Source organism: Leiobunum rupestre, chromosome 8 (genome assembly GCF_980474605.1).
Source record: "Leiobunum rupestre chromosome 8, qqLeiRupe1.1.hap1, whole genome shotgun sequence".
Lineage (NCBI taxonomy): Eukaryota > Metazoa > Arthropoda > Arachnida > Opiliones > Sclerosomatidae > Leiobunum > Leiobunum rupestre.
The window spans coordinates 24,290,212-24,315,379 of record NC_143391.1 but is presented as its reverse complement, the minus strand read 5'-3'; the positions used below and the strand labels follow the sequence as shown (position 1 = coordinate 24,315,379).

Here is a 25,168-nt window from a genome sequence, read left to right as displayed (position 1 = left end):
TGAAAATTGATTGCAATGCATAAAAGCACGAATATTATCAGATTTTCAGTAGAAAACCCTTTTACTACTACTTTTTTAATAAAAAAATCACAAAAACTTAGGTATTTAATTATAAAACATGTTAGCTAACATAACCGTACTACCCTTTTTTCAAATTATCCGCTGAAGTTTTGCATCTGATTGTAAACCCTATAAAAATTCTTAAGCGTTAGGTACTACGTGAATGACGTATTTTAAATGGACTTCACCCCACACCTCTCCCTTGAAAGTCCATTTAATAAAAACTTAAATCCAAAATTTTCTTTCAGTTCTTTCCATAAAAAGAGCAGCGATTAAATGGAAAGTTTCCATCCTTCGATACAATAAAATTTTTTATATTTGAGTTTTTGGGTTTCCATGTGTTAAACCAGTGTAATTTATCACTCAGCATTTTGATTATGGATTGATGTATCTGACACGGTTCTTTTGCGTAGCATTGTTTAAGGTCCTACTATGGACCGCGCCGTTTTAAATCCTTCAGTAGGCCTTCGGCAAAATCTCATTTTCCGTCTTTTTGGACCTTCATAGGCCTTTTATATGGAATCGTAGGCGCGAATTTATCCTAAAATTTTCGTAGGCCCCAGGCACTTTGAGTAATCTGTCTTATGGATAAGGCGGCCCTGACTATTGAAACAATCAAAAATATCATTCATGTGTAGTATTGACTCCACAGTGTAAGTACTACGCATGGTAAGATCCCCTAACACCAAAGAAAATGCTGCTTGCAAACAATTAGCAACGCTTTTGCTGAATACTTACGCTGCCAAACTAACTTTAATGTTGGAAAATGCTGGTAAAGCGATAGGCTTTCGATTCACTTTATGCGCAATTCGGAACTTTCCAATTTCTTGGTCTAAATTGAAAAAAATATCCAAGTCTTTCCATGAAAACACTGTGCCTTCCACCATAAATGGATATATTTTAAAATTATTTCGGACACTTTTCAATAGATGGGGAGGGTCAAAGTTTTGATTTGGCAGATTACAATAATTATTATCAGTCCGATTTCTTTGAGCAGGCAATGGTTCTGTTGTAAAATCAAATGTTCTTTTCCGATTTGAATTAATTACAACCACTGCAACTTAGCAATGATGAATTTTCACATTTGAATCACCATTTTCTGAAATTTCTAATGAAATGGTGCTTGAAACTATCATAATTAGTTAAACTGTAATTGTGCTCTATCAATATTTCTTACAACGTGGTTTCTTTTGCCTTGATATCTTCCAGCCCGATCTTACATGTTGCATCTCCATAAACTATATTTTTGGTTTATTATTATAAGAAATTTTAACTACCCCTGAAATCAATTTCTTTACCTTCGTTATCACTTTCTAGAGTTTGTTTGTCACGAGCATAAACAAATTGGCAAGCTTGCCAAAATATACCTCTGCTCGGAAGAATTTGCCCTTGGGCGTATTAACTACTGGACACGGCACTCAACAATATTTCGCCATATTCAAAGCATCCGCCTAAAACGTAGACGCGGTTCTATCCCAACCAGGATAATATTTTTTATTATAATTATAATAAATATTACCAATATTATTGCCTTAAACAAATTTCCAATGCCAATAGAACAAAAAACAAACTTTAGACTCAAAACGTTATAAAATTAACAAAGCAACAAAATGAGAAATAGAAAAATTATTAGAACGCTCACGAAACGTAAAATATACATGCGATAAACTATTATATACACAAAAAGCAACCCATTGTATTAAAGGTCTTAAACAATCAAATTTATATGGAAAACAAAAGTTAAAGCGAAAACCAAAACTACTCATACCCACAAAATTACTAAGCGCATATGCTCTATTGCTGGTCTTATTCGTCGCAACTTAAATTTTCGATCCCCACGTACCCCTTATTAAACAATTATATAACTCCCTGGCTTTACCACTTATCGATTACTGTTCCCCAATTTGGACTCCACACCTAGTGACTGATCTCTCTTCTTTGCAGAAAGCGCAAAATAAATTTTCAAAGTTAGTCACTTGTTTGAAAAAAAACCCTGCCCCTTCCAGGTTGAAAACCCTAAGATTTCAACCCATCTCCACTAGGCACAAATTCAATAATTTGTGCCTACTCCATAAGTTTTTCTATAACGGTCTCGATCTACATTTCTCTGACTTTTTCACCCTCAATTCTAAATCCACTACTCGAGGTCATACCCTAAAGCTGTCCAAACCTAGGGCCAGTGTAACAACCCGGCAAAACCATTTTTCCCACAGCGTCATTAATGACTGGAATAGCCTGCCGGATGATATGGTCACGCAAAAATCTTACCCGGTTTTTAAAAATTTGTTACGGACCTACCTAGCTGTCTCCCTATCTGTATTAGTGTATTTCGTAGTATTTTTATTTTTTCTTTGTATTCTAGTAATTTTAACGCTGTTCGCGTGCGATTTGTGGTATAACTTTAAAACTGGATTTAGTTATAAGGATGGGCATTGCGGATATTTTACCAGACTTAATTTTAATTTAACCAAGGCTTAGCTTGTTTTGGCCTAACTTTAACACTATTCGCGTGCGATTTGAGGTATAACTTTGAAACTGGATTTAGTTATAAGGATGGGCATTGCGGATATTTTACCAGACTTAATTTTAATTTAACCAAGGCTTAGCTTGCTTTGGTCTAATTTTAACGCTGTTCGCGTGCGATTTGAGGTATAACTTTGAAACTGGATTTAGTTATTAGGATGGGCATTGCGGATATTTTACCAAACTTAATTTTAATTTAACGAAGGCTTAGCATTTTTACGCAACCTTATCCTTTTGGATCCGATTGACTTAAATTCATTTTTAATCTATATTTCTGCTATACCTCTTCATTGTGTGCACGTTACAGCTCTGTCAGGTAAACAGGGGGCGCAACAGCCCCCCTTTTCCGATTTTGAGCGTTGATTTACGCAGAGTACGAAAGTTCCGAAAATATCCCGGGTAAAGCGTTATTAATAGATTAGTTCCTATTGGATTTGAGATACTGAACCCAAACTTAGAAAACAGATAAAGAAGCTTACGTCTGACGCTATGCTTAACTCTTTTGACAAACGCCAAGGCTTAGTGAAAAATGAATAATCTTCGTAGTTCCTATTGGATTTAAAATATGTTGCTTCAACTTCGAATATAGGTAAAGGTGGTTACGTTTGGCACTATCCCTAACCATATTAACACGCGCCAAGGCTTATAGATCCTATACCAATTTTCTTCGTAGTTTGGACTGGATTTGAGATACGGGGCTCAAACGTTTAATACAGTTAAGAAGCTGAAGTCTGACCCTATGTTTAACTCTTTTAACCGTGCCAAGGGTTAGTGAGCGTATGCGAATTTTCTTCGTAGTTCCTATTGGATTTGAGATACGGAGCTCAAACTTAGAATACAGATAAAGAAGCTTACGTCTGACGTTTTGCTTAAACCTTTTAACACGCGCCAAGGCTTAGAGAATAATTAATTAATTCATCCATGTGGAACTAATATTACGGCCTTGGCTGACTTGTTCTCTGTCGCACCTGTGCGATTTCGTGTTTCGTCTAGCCACGCGCGTAAATCCCCCTCAGCGGGACGAGAAGTGACGGCCGCGTAAGGCACCCGTTGCGTTTTTGTTTACGCCCTTACCCCCTGGTATTATAGTCACAAGTTTGAAATTTCAACAATTTCTCTATTAATTCGGCTATGGAAAATTTACCAATATGAAAAAGTAGGGCCCCCTTTTTTAATAAATTTGGGGGCCCCTCTAGTTTTCCACGTAGGCACGTGCCTACTCGTGCCTATTGCTGGCGGCGCCACTGGGTTTCCTTAAACCTTGGGGCATTTTGAAATGTTAACAAATGGCGGGCTTTCAAATTGATGATTTGGTAAAAGTGACTTCAGGAAGTTCAGTGAGCCTAGTGGAACAACAACTCAGTGTGATGTAGGTTGAGTCAATTCCTATAATAACACACTCAAAACTAGTAATAATTAACAGCTTTATTATGGCATTGTCTTGTACACACACAATTAGACTACTCCTATTTTGGATACAGTCGGACTCGTTAAGATATAGATGAGTATTAGACAAGAGAGGGTAGCAATCTCAATATACTACATTCACCTTTACTTTTAAAAAGTTTAACGGGTTTTACAGTATATTAAACGTGTAAAGTAAGGGTATATTACATTTCGTTAATCAATCTTTTGGGACGTAGTTCGTATCTTGAGAACGCTGGTGTATTTCTTGTCATGGGCATTGAACTCGTTGGAAGAACGACGTTTGGAGTGGTTTCATCGGATTTAGTTTTGGATGGCGAGCCATCTAATGGAGGAACGGTTTCCGGCGTCTTAGGTGGGATGAGCTTGAAGAATGAGGAATTGCGCGTGATATTCTTGCCATCTTGTTCCGCGGTAATAGTAGTACCTTTGATGTCTGTTACGGTGTAAGGGGTAGGGTCAAAGTATGGAGAAAGTTTGTGCGTTCGATTAGCTTTAACGAGAACGGTGTCTCCGATTTTTAGATTGCAGTCTTTCGCTCGATTGCGTTTGACACTGTATTGTTTCATCTTTGTTTTGGCGAATTCGTCTTGACGTTCTAGGTGTGTTGGTGATGCTTCTCGAGTTTCGTCGTTCGCTGGTATGGCTGGTAGCTTACTGCGTAAGGGTCGTCCGAACATTAGAGTTGAAGGAGCGACGTTGGTAGTGCAGTGTGGAGCGATACGATAATTTCTTAAGAAGGTTTGAAGGTCGTCTTTCCAGTCGTTATTGAAGATTTTGGCAGCTCTGATGATTTTACCGAGTGAAGCCATGAATCGCTCCGAATTCCCATTTGCTTGGGGCCATACAGGGGTCACTTTGTGATGTTTGATTCCAAGATTCTCTAGGTAGTTCGTGAACTTACTCGAGTTAAATGGAGGTCCGTTATCGGTTTTTACTTTGGGAAGCGGCGTCATGCGCAGAGGTGGTTTAACCGTATGCCGAGAGATAGACAAACATGGGATACATGACCTGATAGTTTGTTCAACTAGGTCATCCATCTTTGGGAACCACACTTTCGTGCGAAGTAGTTTCTTCGTCTTTACCATTCCTAAATGTCCTTCGTGTGCTATGGCGATTACTCGTGCTTGTAAGGTTTTCGGAACGTATAGGCGGTGACCCTTTAAAATAAATCCATCCACTACTGACAGTTTATGTTTAATTTTCTGGAAAGCTTTGATCACGTACCAATCAACTTTAGAGTTTGACAAATTCAGGTCCCATCGGTTGGTCATTAAATTTTTTATCGCCTGCTGAACTGTTGAATCAGTTCGTGATGAATCGACTATTCCTCTATATGAGATTGCCTTGGGAATGGCATGCTGGACGATTAGTGATACGTGGTGTTCTGTTGGTGGTGAAAGACACTTTAATTTCTTGGTGTTCAGTATCGGATGCCGGGAGAGGTAGTCCGCTGGATTTAGTTTGCCAGGTTGATATTCCAATGTCATGTCATATGGAGTGAGACGAAGATTCCAACGTTCTATTCGAGCTGACGTTTTAGCGCTTGGATTTCCGAGGAGAGTGAGTAAAGGTAAATGATCGGTTATGACTGTGAACGCAGAGCCATACACATAAAGATGGAAGTGTTCACACGCGTACACTACAGCTAGAGCTTCTCGCTCAGTTTGAGAGTAACGTGTCTCGACATCCGTGAGCGCTTTACTAGCGAAGGAAATTATGTAGAGCGTACCTTTATCGTCGGTTTGTGCTAGAATAGCGCCAAGTCCTGTTGCACTCGCATCTTCATATATGGTGGTTGTTTTGGCTTGGTCAAAATAAGATAAAATTGTTTATGTCGTTAGATGAAGTTGTAAGGTGTGGAGCAAGGTCTCTTGCTCTTCACTCCAAAACCACGGTGTACCTTTTTTGTAAGTAATCGAAGAGGTCTAGTTAGGTCGGAGAAGTGCGGTATAAACCGAGAGCAGTATGTAGCTAATCCAAGAATACTTCTAATTTCATCTGGCGTGGTCGGTTTCGTTATGGTTTTCAGGGCTTCGATTTTCGATGGGTTTACAGTCACGCCGGCGGAGCTGAAGACGTGACCATAGCACTCGAGCTTACTCTGTCTAAACTCGCACTTGTTTGAATTAAGAGTAATATTATTTTGTTCGAGGCATTTTAACACTTTATCTAGGGCGTTGTCGTGATTTTCATCGCTAGTAGTAAATATTAAAGGGTCGTCTGATGCGTTGATTGTTTGTGGTATATGTTGTATGAGGCAGCGGATGATATGATGAAATATTTCCGCTATGGAGTTAATGCCAAAGTTTGCACGTTTATATTGAAACAGTCCTCTATGTGTACTGAAAGTGGTGATGTATCTTCTAGTTTTAATTTATGATATCCTTTATTTAGATCCAACTTGGAGAAGATTGTTGCACCATTTAGTTTAGTTATGACATCCTCTATCGTTGGCATGACGTGACGTTCGCGAAGGATTGCCGTATTAGGACATCTCATGTCAACGCATAGTCGAACTTTGTTACCTTTCAGGATCAATATTACTGGTGATACCCATGGCGTTGGTCCGGTAACTGGTTCGATAATGTCATGGTGTAGTAGAATATCCAATTCGTTATCTAGTGCGGCTCGCAAATGAAATGGTATTCTACGATGTGGTTGAGCCACTGGTGATATTGTGAGATCAATATTGAGTTTGATTTTAACTAATTTCACATTACCAATGCCTTCAAACAGTTTAGGGTGTTTACGAATAATGTCGTTAGTCATTAAATGTTTATTTGGTGAGTTGTTGCTGGGGAGGATATTAACTCCAAGTCTTTTAGAGTGCTATATCCAATGATAGATGGCGAAGAAGCTCCTCTGACGTGGAAGATTGCCGTCGTAGATAGATTCTGGTAAGAAATCATTGACGAGAACTGACCTTTTAATTTCAAAGGTGTATCAGAACCGTATGGATAGATTTCGAGTGATGAAGGTTCTAGGAGAGGTTGATGACGCAGTGATCGGTAGGTCGAAGAGTTTAGGATATTAACACTTGCACCGGTGTCCATAATAGCTTGGATAGGTGTTGTTTCGATTTGGACGGTAACTGTCGGTAGGTAATTTTCATTTTGAGATTGGTCCCGAAGTGTAAACAAAAATTCATCATCGTCGAAATCGTGCGATAGTTTGGGTAGTTGCATAGTTTGTACTCTCGATTTGGTTATAGGTTTGAATCGTGATGACATGGTACTAGGTTCTTGTTTCTTTTCATAATGTTTTCTAGGTGAGCGACAAACTTTGCTAAAGTGGTTCAGTTTATCGCAATTATGGCACTTCTTACCTTTTGCTGGGCACGATCGATTTACGTGAGGATATGATCCTCCACATAAGCCACAACTCTTGTTGTTTGACTCGTGTTTAGTCTTGTTACTGGATTCATAGTTGGTAGTCTCTTGAATTCGTGCCTTGGTAAATTTACGAATTATATTCGCTTCGTGTCGTGTGTCCTCGTTGTGGTTGGTGGTCTTTTCGATTGACGATGCTTGTGTTTCTGATATCTCTAAGTCTTCCCAGTTGCAGAAGTTTTTCAAGGTTAAGCGACGGGTCTTGTAAGGCCTTACGCCTTAGCGTTTTAGATGTGCAGGTTTGTACGATATGTCTTTTCAACTCCGTGTCGGTGTCATCGAAATCACAAAAGGAAGAGAGGGTTCGTAGACGAATATGGTATTCGTCAACAGATTCACTTTAATTGCTTGGAACTCCTAAACTTGAATATTTCGTAGTCTACATCTTGTTTTGGTGCGAAGTGGTTATTTAAAAGATCGGTAGTTCCTTTCAAATCTGTTACTTCTTCGTTGCCAGGTAAGGCATAGAAAATATCTTGAACTTGGTCGCCTACACAATGTAATAGGAGAGCTTTCTGTCGTGCGGCGTCTTAAGGTTCTCGGGATCGGTGGTCAGGTCAAACGGTAGAACAGACGGTAATGCCAATGCCATGATGAGGGTCTGATTTCAGATATACGCACGCGGTATTATGCGTAAGTGAAAGTGAAAACCACGGGCTGCTAAGCCTCGGCTTCCAAAAATATAAAGCAAACGATAAAATTACTTGGTATAACGATTGAGTGTCTGCCGTGAGTTTCAAAGAAGGAAGAGAGCCATCTCCGTCGCCAAAATGTGATGTAGGTTGAGTCAATTCCTATAATAACACACTCAAAACTAGTAATAATTAACAGCTTTATTATAGCGTGGCATTAACTTGTACACACATGATTAGACTACTCCTATTTTGGATACAGTCGGACTCGTTAAGATATAGATAAGTATTAGACAAGAGAGTGTAGAAATCTCAATATACTACACTCAGGACTATAATTACTGCAATATCCGTTTTTTAAAAACACTATTTAACATTGTAAATATCGGTCTTCGTTGAGTACTACCTCTTATGTTGTTTAATGGAATGTTGAATTTAAGCAGAGTGCGAGACATTTATCTGGGCTAAGCTTCTAAGACAAAAAGCATATTATTAAATAGAAGGTAAAGTTTTGAAAAATAAGACAATTATCAGTAAGATTGTTGCTGTTTAATGAAATGACTGTCGTCAATTCGTCATAAGTGTCATTCGTTAGTGTAATGTATTTTTTCTGGGATATAATAAGGTTTTTGTTTATCCAAGTTTCTACAAACATAATAATAAATATAATATTACTTACTTTAAATGTGAAATAACCTTTAAATACAAAGGTTAATACTAAGGACCTTCAGTCACTGCTTCTTCCAAAACTGCCGTTGACATGGCCTGCTATTTTAAAAGTTAGGCCTATGTCAGGCCTAGGCTTAAATATTTTCAAAGCGAACCTAAACGAAATATTATTTATCTTCCTCACAATGGCATTTAAATATTCCTTATAATAAGTAAATATGAAAACAAAACTAAAAGTTCAAAAAATCTTAACACTTATTAAATAAAAATCCAAAAACGTTGAAGTGGTTCATGTGAAAAACTCCAGCAAAAACCTATGAGAATTCTGCGAGCTTGGATCGGATGGATCCTGTAAAAATCGTCTGAGCTTCTACTATTTTTAACCGCCATGTTATGGCGCTAGCGGCTTGCCGTAGTCAATGAATGGCCGCTGATTGGCTGAAGCTTAAGCAAAGACTATATAATCATTAGTCGTTGCTACAAAATGACTTGGCGTCAGGTTCTCCCGTAGACGGGAGCATTTTAGGGCTGCATTCAACAACTGTAAAAAAGCTCAGCGCTGAGCTCAACGGTCAGCGGTTTTTTTGCTGAACGGGTTTTTTTATTTCCGGTTTTGACGTCACGTTGATCATCGGAGACTCAGTGGAAACATCGGCTGAGCGAGATAGGTAGGAGTATAAAATTTCTATGATGTTTGAAAAACTTTTTTATTCAGAGCGAAAGTGGAAATGGATACATAGAAAAACAGACGCCAAAAAATTGCTGAAGTAGATAGATAGACTACAAAACCGAAATCAAGACTCAAAAATAGGCACAAAATAATAATCCTTCATCAGGAGTCAAATAATAGTCCCACTTGAAATATATTTCGGTGTGAAACAGTGTGATAAATAAGGCACTATCACAGGCCAATCGCCGGTTTAAAAATTAGCTGGGCCCACCTTGAGCTGGGCCAGTTTAAAAATTAAATGCTTGGGGTGTTAGTGGCCCTGGTGACCACTGAATTAATTCAAAGATTTTTCCATTCAAGATTTTAGTTCATTAAAAAAATTCTATATTAATCTCTAAAATTGTTTGGTCTTTGCTTCTATGCTGCGTGCTTCGCCTTGTGTCAATTGTGTGTGTATGGGTGGGTGACTGGGGCTACGTTCAGCAGCAGTCAACTGAAAAAAACCCGATGGATTTGAAATTTTCCACCGATGAGCTTTTTCGTCATAATTACGTCGTAAGTTGCTGAACGCTTTTATTCAGTCATCGGTGTTTTTTAAAATGCCGTAGCTTTTATAGTAGTTTTACGTCAGAAATGACGTCAGTCATCGGAAAAACCGACTCTTCCAGCCGATGACTTCGGTGAGTAACCGATGACTATCATGACGTCCGATGAGCTCTGCTGAACGTACCCAGAGTGTCGCGAGTATGTCTACTCTGCTGCCTCTGCACTCTACATAGTATAGAAGAAGCGAATTTAGCAGTTAGCAAAAAGAAATATTAACAGTCTCTCACTCAGTAGGCTTGTTCGTGAAGGGTCTATAGCGCATATTATAAAAAATAGATAATTTGACCATAAATTATGAAAGCCTGATTTTGAAGGTTAAAAATGGTAAGTGGCCAGTGGCCAGTTTTTTAATTAAACTACCTTGGCTCAGGTCCAGTTTAAGAAAAATCCTTATTTCTCACCCTGGTATGAAAGCCGAAATGGTTTTCTGTCGTCTGAATCTGCTTTTGTCTGTCATAACCTTATGTCTCCACTTGTGTACAGTTACTGTACTCTTCATTTTGACAACCAAAGGCCTAACGATCAAATTGGCTTCTTTTAGGGATAAACCTAATTGGGCTGATTTATAAATCGCGTACAAAAGATAATGGATGAATTTACGAGCATAAAAATATTTGAACATAAAAAAGAATTAAATTCAATTTTAAATGGTCTGTTTTGCCTTTGCCAATATCAATCTATCTCTGTAACTTTGATAAATGTTTTTGCAGAAACTAATTTCAAGGAGCGTTCCAAAATATTAGATTTCCATAAGACTTCTAAATCGAACGAACACAATGTACAAACATCTCTTCAAAACCACCAAAAAGGACTCCTTTTTTGGAAGAACGAATTAGACAAAGCTTTAGAAAAGTAATTATACACTTATTTTATCTAAAATCTGTAAAAACTACTTAAAAAACACATTTAAGTGTGGGACAGGAGAAAGCAAAAATTCACCATTGCTTATACGCAATTGAGTATAATCACAATCACATTAACTGCCTCCTTGAGTCTGTAAAGAAATGCAAAGATTTTCGACTCTTTGGTAACTTTAAAGGGGCAGGAAATCCTGCAGATGACACCGATAAAGCTTTATCAAATGTAAATAAAGCTAATGTATATAATGTGCAATTTCAATAAAATAATTTCCTGAAAATTCTTTTAGGAGTATCATCTGCTCCTTTCAAGCAGTCAAACTTTGGCACAACTTGGAAAAGAAGTTCATGAGATAAATCAGTTAATTTAAACATCATTTTCATTGTAAAAATAAAGTTTATAATATTAATTTTTATCAAGGGCTCTTTGCAACGTTGAGTTTGATTTAATTCAAGATCTTGAGAGAAAGGTGTCATCTCTCGCTACAACATTGCAATGCCAATCTATATCTAGTTTGCCCACCGAAAGATTTTCAGTCCAAAATTTGCCTTTAATTGCCAATGTTATAAAAGATGATAACTTTCAATTTCACTCCGAGAGCCAATCTACAATTAATATTCGGTAATTCATGGTTTGGTAGTAATAAAGATAATATCAATATCAAATGATTTATATTATCCAGAAATGAAAGTGTGGGAGGACCGTGGTACGAAGAAATCTCCAGGGGTTTGCAAAGGGCTTCTGATATAATTTCCGAATCTTCGAAATTTCGTAATAAAGTCAAAGACATCTGTGAAAAGAATTCTTCCAAAATTACATTTGCGTGGCAAGAAGCTAATGAAAAAATTCAATTAGATAGTAGAGCTTCTCAGGCTGAAAGAGAAAAAGCTATTACAGTTCTAACTCACGTAATTTATCATATTTTAAAATTGATCTTTAAGGTATACCAATTATTATAAATCCTGCAGGTATCCAATGATTTATCCACTACTAGAAAGCGAATTTCTAATCTCAGAGGTGAAATTGAGAAACATAACAGGCAATTAGAATTAGCCTTGAAAAGAGTGGGAAAATTCCATTTGAAACCGCCATCAGAGATATTAGACGATGAACCTCTAAACGAGTAATTTTTTAAAAAGTCGTCTTTTACGCAATATTTACATATATATACTATTAGGATGAAAACGCAGAGCCAGACTTTGGCGAGAATCCTCCTGTCTTTGGAAGTTTCTCTGGAACAATGCAAGGAACAAGAGAACAAATTAATCTCTGCGGAAAGAGAATTACGCAAATCTTTGGAAAGGAACAGCAGAATTATTCACACCCACCTAGATCAGGTCCAGGGAGAAAGGAAACGAGCTCCAACCCACCCTGAATCCAGAACCCTTACACAGGTTGGAAAATGAAAATTTTATTAATAACCTAAAATATGTTAATTAAGAGTTGTGATATTTTACCATTTTTTTTCATCTATACACATTGTATATATAAATTTTTAGTTATACCATATGTAACATAATTACTCATAAGTATGCCTCTGTATAACATTTACATTGAAAAAAAATCAATGAAACCTTGTTTCACGCGGAACATACATTAAGCGGACCCAAAAATGCAAAAATGCTTATAATCCTTGCGCTAATGAAAAGGTTACCATGGAAATAAAATCATGTGATCGCCAGGCACGAACTAAACTTGACATGGGCAAAGCCAGAAACGCGCGAGGAATTCTCACTAACTTCCGTTTCCCATCAGTAAAGTTGATGACGCGTATTTCGTCACGGAGTTGTAAGTGACGTAATTTACGTCATATCCCGTGAACAAGGTTTCATTAACGAAAATGCTTTTATGGCATACTTATGAGTGATTATGTTACATATGGTTATACATATAATTTGTCAAGGTAAAAATTTTATTATCTTATAGGAGAAAAGATTTGTATCGAGTAAAGATACTTGTGTTTATTAATATTTAATTGCGAGTTATATTTATTAAAATAAAATGTACATGTACAATAGTACACCAAGAAATTATTGTATATTCTGTATGTAGACTTTTTTACAACTTGAGTGTGATAAAAGTTATATTTGTAGCATTTTTGTTAAACCACTGGTTTATACACAATAAAAATGTTTTTTCTTTACAAGAATCAAGTATGTATTACATGTCAAAGGGTTAAACCGCCCAGGGAATACCCTATGTAAAGAATATATAAAAATAACGGTCAGTAAAATGATTTTCTAGTTACGCGATGTCTTTGGTGAGAGATTTATCCCTGAAGGTGATGATGGGCGCGGACCTGTAGCCAATTGGGACTGTCCTATCGCCGGCCCTAGCAACGTTGCAGTCCCCGACGAAACGAATGGGCGCTCCGTGCCAGAACCCTTGCGTAGCGTTGGAGCTACACCGCGGCCGGCGTGGATTCAGCTCCTTCAAAGCCCGTTTGTAGTCGTGAAACAAGTTAAAACAACTTCCAGAGTTAATGAGCACATTTTCCGAGTTCGCGACGGTGTTGTTGTTCGTAGTCGAGAGGAGATCTTGAAAGGTGGTCAGGCCGTTGTGATTATTGTTCAAATACAAAATGGATTTATCACCGATTAAGGGCGGTTTCAGCAAATTCTCCGGGTTAGGAGGAGTTTCCGACTCGTGTTCGAGATCGTCGGCTAGCAAATAACTATGGTCGCCTACATCTACGTCTCGGCTACTTCCATTCGGAGTATGTTTGGTAGCGCGTCCCAGCGTGATAGTCTGGCCGATTCCCGAAGAACGGCGGTAATTGTTATTGAAATTTTTCTGAAGCACATTGGCATTATATAAGTTAGCTTGGTGGTTCGATTCGTAAGCGTTCGACGGGTATCTAGATATATTTTCCGGTTGAATGGTTTGTTCGATACAATCCGTATCGACATTGGCAACGCGATGCGGGTCACTCGAAATTGAGCCGGTCTTTTCCACTCCAGTCGAATCGGCGGACGAATGAATGCGTCGACGATGAAAAATTGACTTTTCCGTTTTTCCTTCCAACCAATACGTCCTCATTTCTCCTTTGCCCTATTAAATAAAATTAGAGCCAAATTAAAGGACGAAACTTCAAAAATCTAAATATTTGACATGTACCTTGACGTGCGTCATTCCTCTCTCCACTAATTGGTATCCCCCTTCTAGTTTATCCAGGATCTCTTTACACTGCTCGCTGACGTGTATTTTTAGAGCTGCAAAAAATCGTCTCATTGTTTCATACACTTGGAAAGATTTCAAATCGACCTAAATCGGGCATTTACCTTCTCCACTGGACTCCATTCTCGAGGCCGTGTTTACAGTGTCTCCAAAAAGACAGTATCTTGGCATTTTTAGGCCAACGACGCCGGCTACAACTCCCCCTGAAGTGGGTCAAGTTAAAAACCGAGAAATTCAATAAGGCGAAAGCAAACAATTCAAGCCTACCCGAATGTATCCCGATTCTCAATTTGAGCGTTTCTCGGGGACGATGTTTGATTTCGAAGTTTCGAATTGCACCGAGCAAGACCAAAGCCATAGACGCGATTTCGCCAGCGTGAGCGTCGCCGTTGCGTATGGGCAGGCCACTGACCACCATGTAAGCGTCTCCGATAGTTTCCACTTTGTAGACGTCGTAATGACCCACGATCGAATCGAAGCAAGTGTAAAGGTCATTCAATAGTTCGACCACTTGAAAAGGGGTACTAAGAGCGGAAATCTCCGTGAAACCGACGATGTCGCTGAAGTAGATGGTAACGCAATCGAAACTCTCGGCTTCGACCGGTTGACCCTTTTTCAATTGCTCCGCAACCGGCCTTTAAAACAAAAGAATCGAGGTTAAAAAATAGAAGGTTTTCGGCTCTCTATTCTAAAATAAACCTTATATCAAATTAGGTCTAAATATTTTATATCGTCAATCATTCTTAATCCCATCCTTCTTATCTTTTAAAACTCGGTTAAGAATAATGATTGATGAGCTTTGGATAAGATAAAAAAAAAAACGAGAGAGGGGAGGGGGAGGCAGCCTTTACTTTGGCAACATCCTCAAAAGCAGATTTTCCGTCTTCTTTTTCTCTTCCATCAGCTGGTTAGTTCTTTCCTGAACTAATCCTTCTAGATTACTAGCGTATTTTTCCATTATCGTCATCATATTGTCAAATATGTTGGGCTTCCTATAGATACAAAGTTCGTAATGGACGAGAATAGGAGTATTGTAGGCTAAAATCCCGTTTCGGGCGGTCTTACAATCCGGCCTGCATTTCTCGAAGGCGAGAGTTTATGAAACGGAAATCGGGTCTTTTCTCTGGGTCTTCGTCCCAGCATTCTTCCATACAAGTAATGATATACTCAGAGCAATTAGCCAGCCTTTCCCTGGCGGGTGGTCGGTAGTATTGGTTTTTGTTCAAACGAGGCGATATGACTCGTTCCAAAATGCCTGATAAATAAATGAAAATGTCCATTTAGGTTTCCGAGATTTTCAAGAGATTGAGAAAAAAATACATTTAATGGTAGGAGCGTTGTTCCCCCACGGTCCTTGTCTTCCTATGATTTCGAACAAGATTATCCCGAAAGAATATACGTCCCCTTTTTGAGATCCACGAGGCAGAGGATGAAGAGCGCGTAGAAGTTCGGGAGCTCGCCATTGGAGTCCTTTAATATGAAGAAACGAAACTTTAGACGTTTGGTGGAACTATTTAACATTTGGCTCGTTTTAGGGGATCGAAACAATGGATACGTGTAAGGAATAGCATTGTCCGCCTAGCCTAGAAGGACACGAAAGCCATTTAAAAAATCTTTATCCCCCGTTCCCACCAGGTCGTTTAAAAAAGCACGGTTTTCGCGTCAATCTATCTCGGCGCTCCATTTAATCTCGTTTAGAACAAGACAGAAAGACCGTTTACCCCTACTTCATTCCCAGACAAAGAAAGGGAAATCTAGAAAGAGGTTCTACGGTGCGCTTTCATTCACAACTCTTTTATTTCAGCAGTAATCGAAATCGAACGTGGCTTCCGCCTAATTCGATTTATATTAAAACCCGGATAGCTTTTAGACCTATATTTATCGGAGGTTAGATAGAACGCTAGTAGATCTTCAAATTTGGTAAGCAGTTGGAAAAGGGGCGTGGGTGTCGTAAGAACACGGAGCAAATTACTGAACTTGGACCAACTCAGTTATCGAAGCCATTAGATTACTAAGTAGTCGCGTAATTGCCAATCTCGCGATCGATCCGTCCGATAACATCTGACTTCATAATTTAATACCTCCAGATCGAAACGCGGGTGGTTAAATTAACACTCGACGTACTATAATAGGTGATTCTGAAATATAATATTGACAAATACATATATAAATGAGTTAATTTTTTGGACGTGCGATCTTTTTCGGAATCACCTAACGACGAGTCCAGACGAAAATTGGAACTTTTGAGAAAGTGATTTTAGTTTACCTTTTAACCTTCGCAGTTCGGTTTCGGCGGGTGCCGGTTCCTGGCCGGCCTTGAACTCGTGAAGGCCGAAATCGGTGATCTGCAAGACCCAACGACTGTCCACTAAACAATTGGACGATTTGAGATTGCCATGCGAGATAATCACACTGTCGTGCAGATAGATCATTCCCTATTGAGAGAGAGAGGACGTAAATCAACCGAAGGCATTATAGGCGTATATCCCATCGCCTAAAATCAGTCGCGCCTTTTGTCTCTGGACTATCGGAGTTCGTCTCAATCCGCGTTCATTAGTAATTAGGTCATAGGAAACTATTCCGGGAAACGGAGACTGAAGGAAAATAGACCTAACGACGAAACGATACGGAGAAAGAAAAGCTACTTGCCTTTATCAGATCCGATACTAGCGACGCTATGAACATATTATCCAGATCCAACACTTCGTTCTTTAGCACGTCCTATAATGCGAACGGAAACATACGGGTGATCATAGTTTGGATCAGTACTACCAGGAAACTATATACGCCTACACTTGGATTGTCTAACATCCATTGCCTCCGCGCTTCAAATGCTTAGAAACGTCGGATGTAAGACGTTGCGTATTTTTTCAAATTCAATGGCTGTGGATGCCGTCGCTAAGGAGACGCGCAGCGGAAATAAAATTAACATAATAAACTCCACTATCTTATACAAAACGTCATGTTCTTCACGACACTGAGCTACCTCTGCACGTATTTAGGTTGTTTATTTAAGTTAATTCGAGACAAAGCTAAATATCGACTACGCGCCGGGTTTACCTTATAGCACGTCGCGAGTAAAATTTTCACTGTAAACCACCACCATAGTCTTCCAAAGACATTCCAAGTGTGTGTATACATATACGGATAACCGTTATTATAGATGAAAGCATAAGCCTATCATAAGGTCCCCATAAGTAAAGGTCTACCATAGAGGCCCATGGTAACGGCGTTGTCCTGGAGAGAAGAAAATTAACGTACGACGATAGGGCAGTAGCGACATCTTTTTAAAAATTTCTACATCTTAAATACCTATTATCTTACTTGGTAGAGCAGCCACGTTCGGGTTGATAAATGCTACACAAAACGCGTGTAAATCTCCAATTTGAAAAATAAATACCTTCAGAAACGCAACTCTTATTTCTACTAGCCAGTTTTAGGTTCTGATGAATCATTTTGCAAAGATAAGTGTTAATTTTAAGTTTTAAAGCGATAAAATTGCGAATAAGCCTTGGCTACGGTGCTAAGGGCTCGCGGCGAAGATTTCTTCCGCGTGATTCTAGGTTTAAAAACGTTCGCGCACGGCTTGTGCGCATTCATAATGCATTTCGTGAAATTTATTTCAGAAATGCATAGTTGGGGACGTAGCCACTAGGAGGTGCAGATTTTGAATACCTACCTCTTAATAACGGGTATGTGATCGTAAAATATTGGCCTAGACCTTTGCTTGTGGGGACCTTATGATAGGATTATGATGATAGTTACCTCTAAGCTGCCACGGGCGCAAAATACGCTAATGATACAAATATTGGGATGATCCACGCAAGCCCCGATGAAAGGGTTGATATTGTCGTGTCTCATTTCGCGAATCTGTTTATTTTTTGAATATATAAAAATATATTATATCATAAGTAACGAAATAATAGAAGTATGACACTTCCCATACTCCTAACGCTAATACTTTTATTGATAGTTTTGTTTCGCCAATGACCGCATAAATCATAACGTGGCTAAGGACTAACAACTTTCCACTAGTCGTTACTAGTCTCTGGAACTGTCATGCGCGAGAAATCGTCACTGTCACTCTTTTTAACGAAGCAATCAAGGCTTAGTCAAAATTTAAACTATTTTTAAAATAAATCTTTCTTTTGAAAAGTAATAATTAATTATTCCTATGGAAACTCAAAAAAATGTTGTTATTTACAACTAGGAGCAACAAACACAGGAGAACGCAAATCAACGAAAGTCGTGAATTTTATTGTGTACAGTTTTCATTGGTTAGAACTTAGACGCTTTAGCACCTGCTGCCATCGGAAGGGAAAATTCGGAAATTGTCTTCCCCCCGCCCGTAAAACGTTCAGCGTAAAGGGTCGTCCAATGAAAGTTGTACACAACACTGCCTTAGCGGGTTTAAAGGGTAGCTGCGTTCTCCTTGTGTGGGGCTGGTGTGTTTGTGAATGATTGTCGAATTTGATAATAAACGCGTTTTAGCTCGAATTTATCGCTACCAAATTACGCTGACAGTAATTTTAAAAAACCAAGGTAACAGGAAGTAACGAGTTTCATGTTTCGAAACGTTCAATTACGCAATCGCTCTGTGTCATACTTGTGTGAGTTATTTTATTTATTTATATTAGTATTTTAAATAAATACGCGTAAATTAACATCAATTGTCAAAAACGCTTGTAGAAGTGTTATAAGAGTTTCGCACCAAAGTGTTATGACTGAGTCACCCACCAGGGGCATGAGTTTAGTTCGTTAAATACGCGATAATATGGTATATCAAAAACTACCCAAATGAACTAGAATTATAGGCTAGAACTATTCGCAAAACCTCCCACTACGTTGCGTGGGAGGGTTGGCTTTGAAAGAAGGACGTGATTGTAAAAATAGGAAAGACGACATTTCCTTGCCTGGATCATCTCTTTCCGGAGACTGCGGGTGATATCGATGTTTTTCTTGTAGACGTGCTTGATGAAAACGACATTGCCCTTGTAGAAGCCGACGGTCGATGGCGTTCTACTTCCCCAGCGCCAGCGAGCCCCCAAGCTGCTTCCGGATTTGGTGACGCTTCTGTCCTGCAGAAAGCGGAAGCCGTCCACCGACGTTCGCTCGCTGTCCGTCGTCGTCGCCGTCTCTTGGTGCAACGATTCCGTCTCGGAGCCACAACTGACGGTATTTTTAAAGTTCTGGAGGCTGTACTCAGAGTCCGTGCACAGTACGACCACATCCTTCAGGTCTATTTTCCACAGAAGGCAAGCCAGCTTGTGCTCGTAGCGGTAATGCCTAAGGAGAAAAAGCTGTTTCCTTTCAAATTCGAATTTTTTCTTTGGAAAACCACTATATTTCCGGGACACTTATTTTCGGGAATAGCCACGCGCGGAAATCTAGGCGACCGGCAATGACGTCAACAATCTTCCCCAGCTGTTTGGCCCGAAAACGCGCGATTCGAAAATATAATGGATAAAGCGTAGGACCCGTACCTGAACACGAAGAATACGATGACGACCACCACGTAGGTGCAGACGAAACAGATAATCACCAAACGCCAATCTGAAAGACCAGTTTGTTCAAATTTTTTATGGGATAATTACAGTTCTAATCCGCAAAATAATGATACCTGGTTTCGATTGGCAATATTCTCCGTCGAATCCGCACTCTGGTTCGCTTTTCGGCGGTGAACCGGTGATCCAGTCAATTTCGTGGTCCAAGTGAAAAACCTACGAGGAAGATCCCAAAATTCAAACAACCTTCGATTTCTCGCGACCTAATTACAATAATGAAGATATTATATTTAATAATACTTTTGATTAAACCTTTAGTTAATTGATAATAGAGCGACTAAAGATGATAATGACTTCTTATTAAAGGAAAATATTGCTCGAGAAAATGAACTTTATTTTCTTCAATGGAATCCCAATTATTTTCCACCTAGACATTTTCTCAGTACTTCCTCATATTATCTTCATCCACCAAATTGGGGCTCCGTTTTTTTGTAGGACCAAAGTGACTTGATATCGACTACTTTCTCCTATTGGGATATTACGCCGCGTATTCCTCCGCCGTAGCGTAAGCGCGGACATGACTTCGGATCTAAGTAATTGTTCCGTCTTCTCTCTTCTTCTGGGAGAAAAACTCGGAAAATTCTTCGCGCTTATACGATAAAAGGTTTTTTTCATTTTCACCACTTAGTTCGCATTACGTTGCAACGACAATAAGCGTGCGAATCGCGCCAGCCGTTATAACAGGGCCCTTTAACGAGAAGAAAGGGGGCATTTGAACGGCGAGCCAAAAAGCACCATATAGTCATCACGCGATGTGTATTACGGATTCTCGGAAAAGATAATTTGAGAAATTTCCATTCCATCACCTGTGGGCTGCGAGGAAAGAAAACGCGTCTGAAACCAATTCGATTGTTTATATTCAAACCTAAGTACTTTTAACCCAAAGAGCCAAAACGTTAAGTGAAACGTGGTTAACGTTTGGATAATATTGATAAGATGTAAAATTATTCCAAACTGGGCTTAATTTTTTTTGTAAATAAAAAATCTCGAAACTAAACTAAGTCATTTACTTTCGTCAAAGCAATATTATTGTAAAGAAATAAGACTTGCAAATTATGTTTAAAAGAATATTGTTTTTCTTTCGAAATGCTTGTTTATTTTATGTCTTTTTTTCCATTGGCTATTATTATGATCAAAAGTAAATAAACGGATAAAGTCTCGGACCTGGATCGGCTAATTCGGTGAGCTCTTTGGGCGGCAAACTTAACTACCCGTACTTGTTAACGGAAATTTTATCAAAATGTGCATAACGCCGTGATAAAAAGTAGTTCACGTCTTTTTAAAAAAATAAATTTGACAGCTTTTACGCAGTTATGTTGTTAAAAATTCGATTTTCGTGTTATCAAACAGGCCTTATATTATCATAAAATGATGAGAGCTAGAATATGCCTCAGTCGAAGATTTTTATCTGCCTATTTACATTTGTTACGATTCCTTTCAACATTACCATCTCCATATAGACATACTGTTACCAAGAATGAATTCACGTTAGCGAAGAATATTTGGGCTCAAATATACCCCCCCCCCCCCCCGATTTCGAGATTTAAGGACGATACTCTCCGCATAGAGGGAGAGAGAGAGCGCCTGCCACTCCCAGACAAGAATAGAGTCGTCAGGTGTCGGAGTGGTTAGCGATTTCACCTCGCAGCAAGAGGAGCCGGGTTCGATCCCAACATGTGGGACTGGGTAAAAACTCGGAGCTACTCTTTCCGCGTTGAGTTTGCAAGTTCTCTCCCCACTGGTTTAAGGGGTTTCAACCGAGTTCTTCGGTTTCCTCTTTCCATAAAAACTTGTCTAGATTAACGGTAATTGTAAGTGTAGGGAGCTGTTGGCTCGCGTGGCATGAAGGGCTTGCCACCACACTCCAATACGAATTGTAACCCGGCCACCTGTTTAAAGGCATTATAAGTCGCTAGATGACTTGGGCCTAAGGTGGTGCCTTGGGTATTAGCCTGGCTGATTATTGTTATTATTATTATTTTTCTTCCGTAAAACACGAGGTGGTTATATACTCAGTAACGTTAATTCGTTCTTGCCGTTACTTACCGGCAATTTCTTATCGTTTTGGGTAAATCGTCCAACGGGCATCATAGCTTTACGATCAACCAAGGCCAAGACGGTGTAGTTTCCCTCTGCGTCGCCATTTTCGTCCATCAGAACGCTGAACCCAATGACACCTGTTAATAGGAGACGAGTGACGGAGTCGGCCGTTAACGAAAGAACCATCAACCGAAGACGAATGAGAGGATTAATCTTACTTTCGTAAGATCTGGAATGGATTAAATTAACAATGGCCTCGCCATCGTATACTGATCCGTTTCGTTTTAAGACTTCGGTCAGCGCTCTGGCGTAGATCAACACCGCGTCAAAAGCCTAACGCGGATAAGAATCGGAAAAGTTTAACACGAGAGTTGTCTAACTAAGTAGTAATTGAATAAGAAATTCCATACCAGTGCGGCGTAAATGGGCGTCTAAAGAACAACGGCACGCGATAATTATATTAATACGGCCACTAATTTGGATTGGTGGTTAATTACGCTCTTACCGGGAAGCGAACAACGGGGTGAAATGGGACGTTGAAAGGTGAAGCGGCGCAATACTTGATGACTTCGTCTTGAAAATGCTCGTAATTGGGATTGCTGGGACTACTCGGGGTCAAAAGCAGAACGGATCGGAATGGCATGACGTCGAATTCGTTGTTGTTCTTCACGGCTTCCGTTACTTTACAAAAAATAACATTTAGTACTTAAAATAAATACCATTATCTTGAAATTGTGGACGGTTATATACTTACTGGGGCGAATGTACTGGAAATCCTTGCCGGGAATATAATACTCTTCCTCTTCAACGGCGATTATGACGTAGTCTCCCGTTTTCAACAATCCGTAGCTGTCCATTAGCCGAGCAAAATCGGCCAAAACCAAAGTGTCGGCTAAGAGAACGTACACTGGAACGAGAAACCGGGATTCGATCACATTCGTCCAGGTCATAGTTACGGAACAACAAAATGGAACAAACCTCGGGTCTTCATGTAAGTCGTCTCAACCACGCGTTTAAGGGTTTTGTTATACTTGGAGACGTAATTGGAGGGCAAGTAAACCGTATCGGTGATGTTTATAGTATGATTTTGGGCTAATATCTTGAGTGATTCTTCCACTTGTTTGTCCGCCGAATTGGTAGATACCACCAAAGTTACTTTGGTCCAGTGATAATGAAGAAGCAAAGCCACGACTGATTTCGATATCTTGAAACTAGGAGGCAAGGTTCGGGCGAATGTTTTGTAAATGCCTTTATCCGATACTCTGCGATCCGAACATTTCTGGAGGAAAACGGAGGAAATAATGTAACTATTGCGCTTGTACGTAAACATAAACAATGAGTCAAATTTGCATGAAATCTTATTAAATGGAAAATCTTTTCCAAATGTTTATTATTTTGAATAATGTTTTATTAGCCGGCTTAAAATTTCTTAATGAGTGAAGTCTAGCGCTCAAAATAAGCGCGGACGACGCGACGGGAAGATGGGGAAACGGGAAAGTATTTGGAATGGGAACGGGCTAGGCAGCTGGGGAAAACGGGCGAGGGAAATGGTTAAAACACACTCGAAGACAGACGATAAGCATTTGGAAAGATGGAAGGAGTAAGGGTTCCGACCGACTTTTAATAGAGAGCGTAGACGTGGAAAGCAACGGCTCGGTTGGAGCATCTGGATAAGAAAACTGGACGAAATACAATGAGAAGAGACAAGGTCACCGCCGTTCTCATTGGCGACTAGACGCTAAGTTGTCGACCAGAGGGCCAAGCTAAAATTTTCAATATTATTAGATGTCATATCTCGTTAAGGATTATCGGCAAGGCTAAGGTTAAGATCTACGCGCGCCCTTGGATACCAGAAACAATCTACCGATGTCTATTTTGACGCAGCCAACCGTAAACAAACTGAAACGAGACCATAGCTAGAGTTATTTTTAGAAAGTAATATACTACGAAAGTAGGCTGACAAAACTTTTTCAATTGGCAAAGAACAAAAAAACGTTTCGTAACGTACAAAATTATACCGGTACAAAAAAAAAAGAAACTATGGCGGCTTCAAATTGTTTGTTAGTCTAGTGAGTAATAACTTTAGTCGTAATACGTCCCGATAATTTACGATACACGGAATGACTAAGTATATTTATAGAAAGTGACAATGAATATCTTTTAAAATACCAAAATATATTTCTTCGTTGCCATCCAATCTCGCTTCTACCAACCTACACCGCTCCTATACGCCAATACACCCACGTCCAACCTAAGTCGGACATTGAAGAAGCTACAAAATTTATAAAATAGTGCTACGCGATAAAGCATTTTTTTTGGGGGAATGATGGAAAATAGAGGAAGTTTGAGAGGCTGAAACTATTTATAAATTCGTCTCTGAGGTGGTGAGGTGGGGGAACTCGGGCCGCTGGAAGCCCTTTTACGAAGCGTTGACAGAAGTGAGTGAAGAGAGACCTCCTACGAGCGAAAAGCCCCGACTAATTCCTTACTTGTTAATACGGCGTACAGTCGCGGGCAAGCCGTATAGGACGCGGGCTTGATATAACGCAATGACCCATTCCAAAATAAACAAGCGCGCTCGAAAGTCAAGAAGAAACCTTCAAATTCGTTTACGAGAGAAACGACTCTTCCTTCCGTTGTCGTTCGCCGTAGCTTCTTAACGAATGATAGTTCTGGATATGAATTGGCTCGACGAACGCGTTGCGGAGTGTATACATCAGATTGTTGTATTTATATACCCCGTGCACCGCCAAAGCATTACAGGGGTTACTCATCATCTGTCCCGGCCGAGCCGTCGACCTGTATACAAAGATAGGAAATGCTTCCTAAATCACATACACACAACGGTATACACCCGTATACCTGCATCTCCTACTCACGACTCACTCGTGAGTTCGTCAAAATTCACAACGATATAACGCATTACGCGTTCAAGATCGCTGATCGTTTCGTTATCCAGATTGTGGAGACCATTCTCGCGGATTGGTCTCCTTAACAAATGGTTCGTTCTAGGACAATTACGAACATAGTGCTCTGAGTCTGCTTCCAGAGCACCGCATATGCATTTGGGCGATGCAATATGACCCAAGTTGAACAGGTAGAGTGGGAACTTACCATGTCCACTTAGGATTTGCGTCAAATAGTAATTCGTGTTGAAGCTACCATTGACCTTAGGAAAGTACCTCTTAGTTACCTTTCCCTTCTCACTCTCATCCCATGACTCCTGCCACCTTTGAGTCGTCACCTCATTGAGCCACCTTTTAATCATCAACTTAGTTGGCTTCATCTCCTTCTCCTCGGGAAGATCGGTTGCTGATTTTGCAAGAAAGTCAGCCCTTTCATTCCCTACACACCCAGTGTGCGACTTTATCCAAGTAAAGTTGACTTGAGTCTCCATCCGTTTTAACACCTTACGGATATCATGGCATAAACCATGATTGTTTTTATGATTGCTTAATGCGTTAATAGCAAAAAGACAATCTGTAAAAACCGTTGCACCATCACCAGGACGTTGACCATGCGTCCTTAACCAGCAAATACCCTCGTGTATTG

The 25,168-nt window shown here is 39.6% G+C and overlaps 2 protein-coding genes across 2 annotated transcripts in view; one reads left to right on the top strand and one right to left on the bottom strand.

The window, feature by feature from the left end:
• The first annotated feature begins 10,479 nt into the window (after positions 1 to 10,479).
• On the top strand, positions 10,480 to 12,893 carry LOC149932819 (uncharacterized). The gene is made up of 9 exons (XM_090157483.1): positions 10,480 to 10,627; positions 10,688 to 10,829; positions 10,889 to 11,060; positions 11,125 to 11,195; positions 11,256 to 11,456; positions 11,518 to 11,743; positions 11,804 to 11,958; positions 12,013 to 12,229; positions 12,762 to 12,893. The coding sequence occupies exons 1-9, from the start codon at positions 10,564 to 10,566 to the stop codon at positions 12,801 to 12,803; spliced, it is 1,290 nt and encodes a 429-aa protein (XP_090013609.1). The 5' UTR covers positions 10,480 to 10,563; the 3' UTR covers positions 12,804 to 12,893.
• Gyc32E (Guanylyl cyclase at 32E) overlaps positions 12,856 to 25,168 on the bottom strand; it is a 28,727-nt gene continuing 16,414 nt past the window's right edge. The window contains exons 4-22 of the mRNA XM_090157482.1: positions 22,595 to 22,895; positions 22,371 to 22,523; positions 22,122 to 22,297; positions 22,027 to 22,047; positions 21,835 to 21,949; positions 21,623 to 21,753; positions 19,633 to 19,732; positions 19,496 to 19,565; positions 18,926 to 19,298; positions 17,778 to 17,882; positions 16,662 to 16,733; positions 16,279 to 16,447; positions 15,333 to 15,482; positions 15,078 to 15,267; positions 14,864 to 15,004; positions 14,280 to 14,647; positions 14,117 to 14,215; positions 13,953 to 14,047; positions 12,856 to 13,886 (exon numbers count right to left, since the gene is read on the bottom strand). Of these exons, the coding sequence (XP_090013608.1) occupies positions 13,080 to 13,886; positions 13,953 to 14,047; positions 14,117 to 14,215; positions 14,280 to 14,647; positions 14,864 to 15,004; positions 15,078 to 15,267; positions 15,333 to 15,482; positions 16,279 to 16,447; positions 16,662 to 16,733; positions 17,778 to 17,882; positions 18,926 to 19,298; positions 19,496 to 19,565; positions 19,633 to 19,732; positions 21,623 to 21,753; positions 21,835 to 21,949; positions 22,027 to 22,047; positions 22,122 to 22,297; positions 22,371 to 22,523; positions 22,595 to 22,895 (3,636 nt within the window). The 3' untranslated portion in view covers positions 12,856 to 13,079. The remainder of the gene's footprint in view (positions 13,887 to 13,952; positions 14,048 to 14,116; positions 14,216 to 14,279; positions 14,648 to 14,863; positions 15,005 to 15,077; positions 15,268 to 15,332; positions 15,483 to 16,278; positions 16,448 to 16,661; positions 16,734 to 17,777; positions 17,883 to 18,925; positions 19,299 to 19,495; positions 19,566 to 19,632; positions 19,733 to 21,622; positions 21,754 to 21,834; positions 21,950 to 22,026; positions 22,048 to 22,121; positions 22,298 to 22,370; positions 22,524 to 22,594; positions 22,896 to 25,168) is intronic.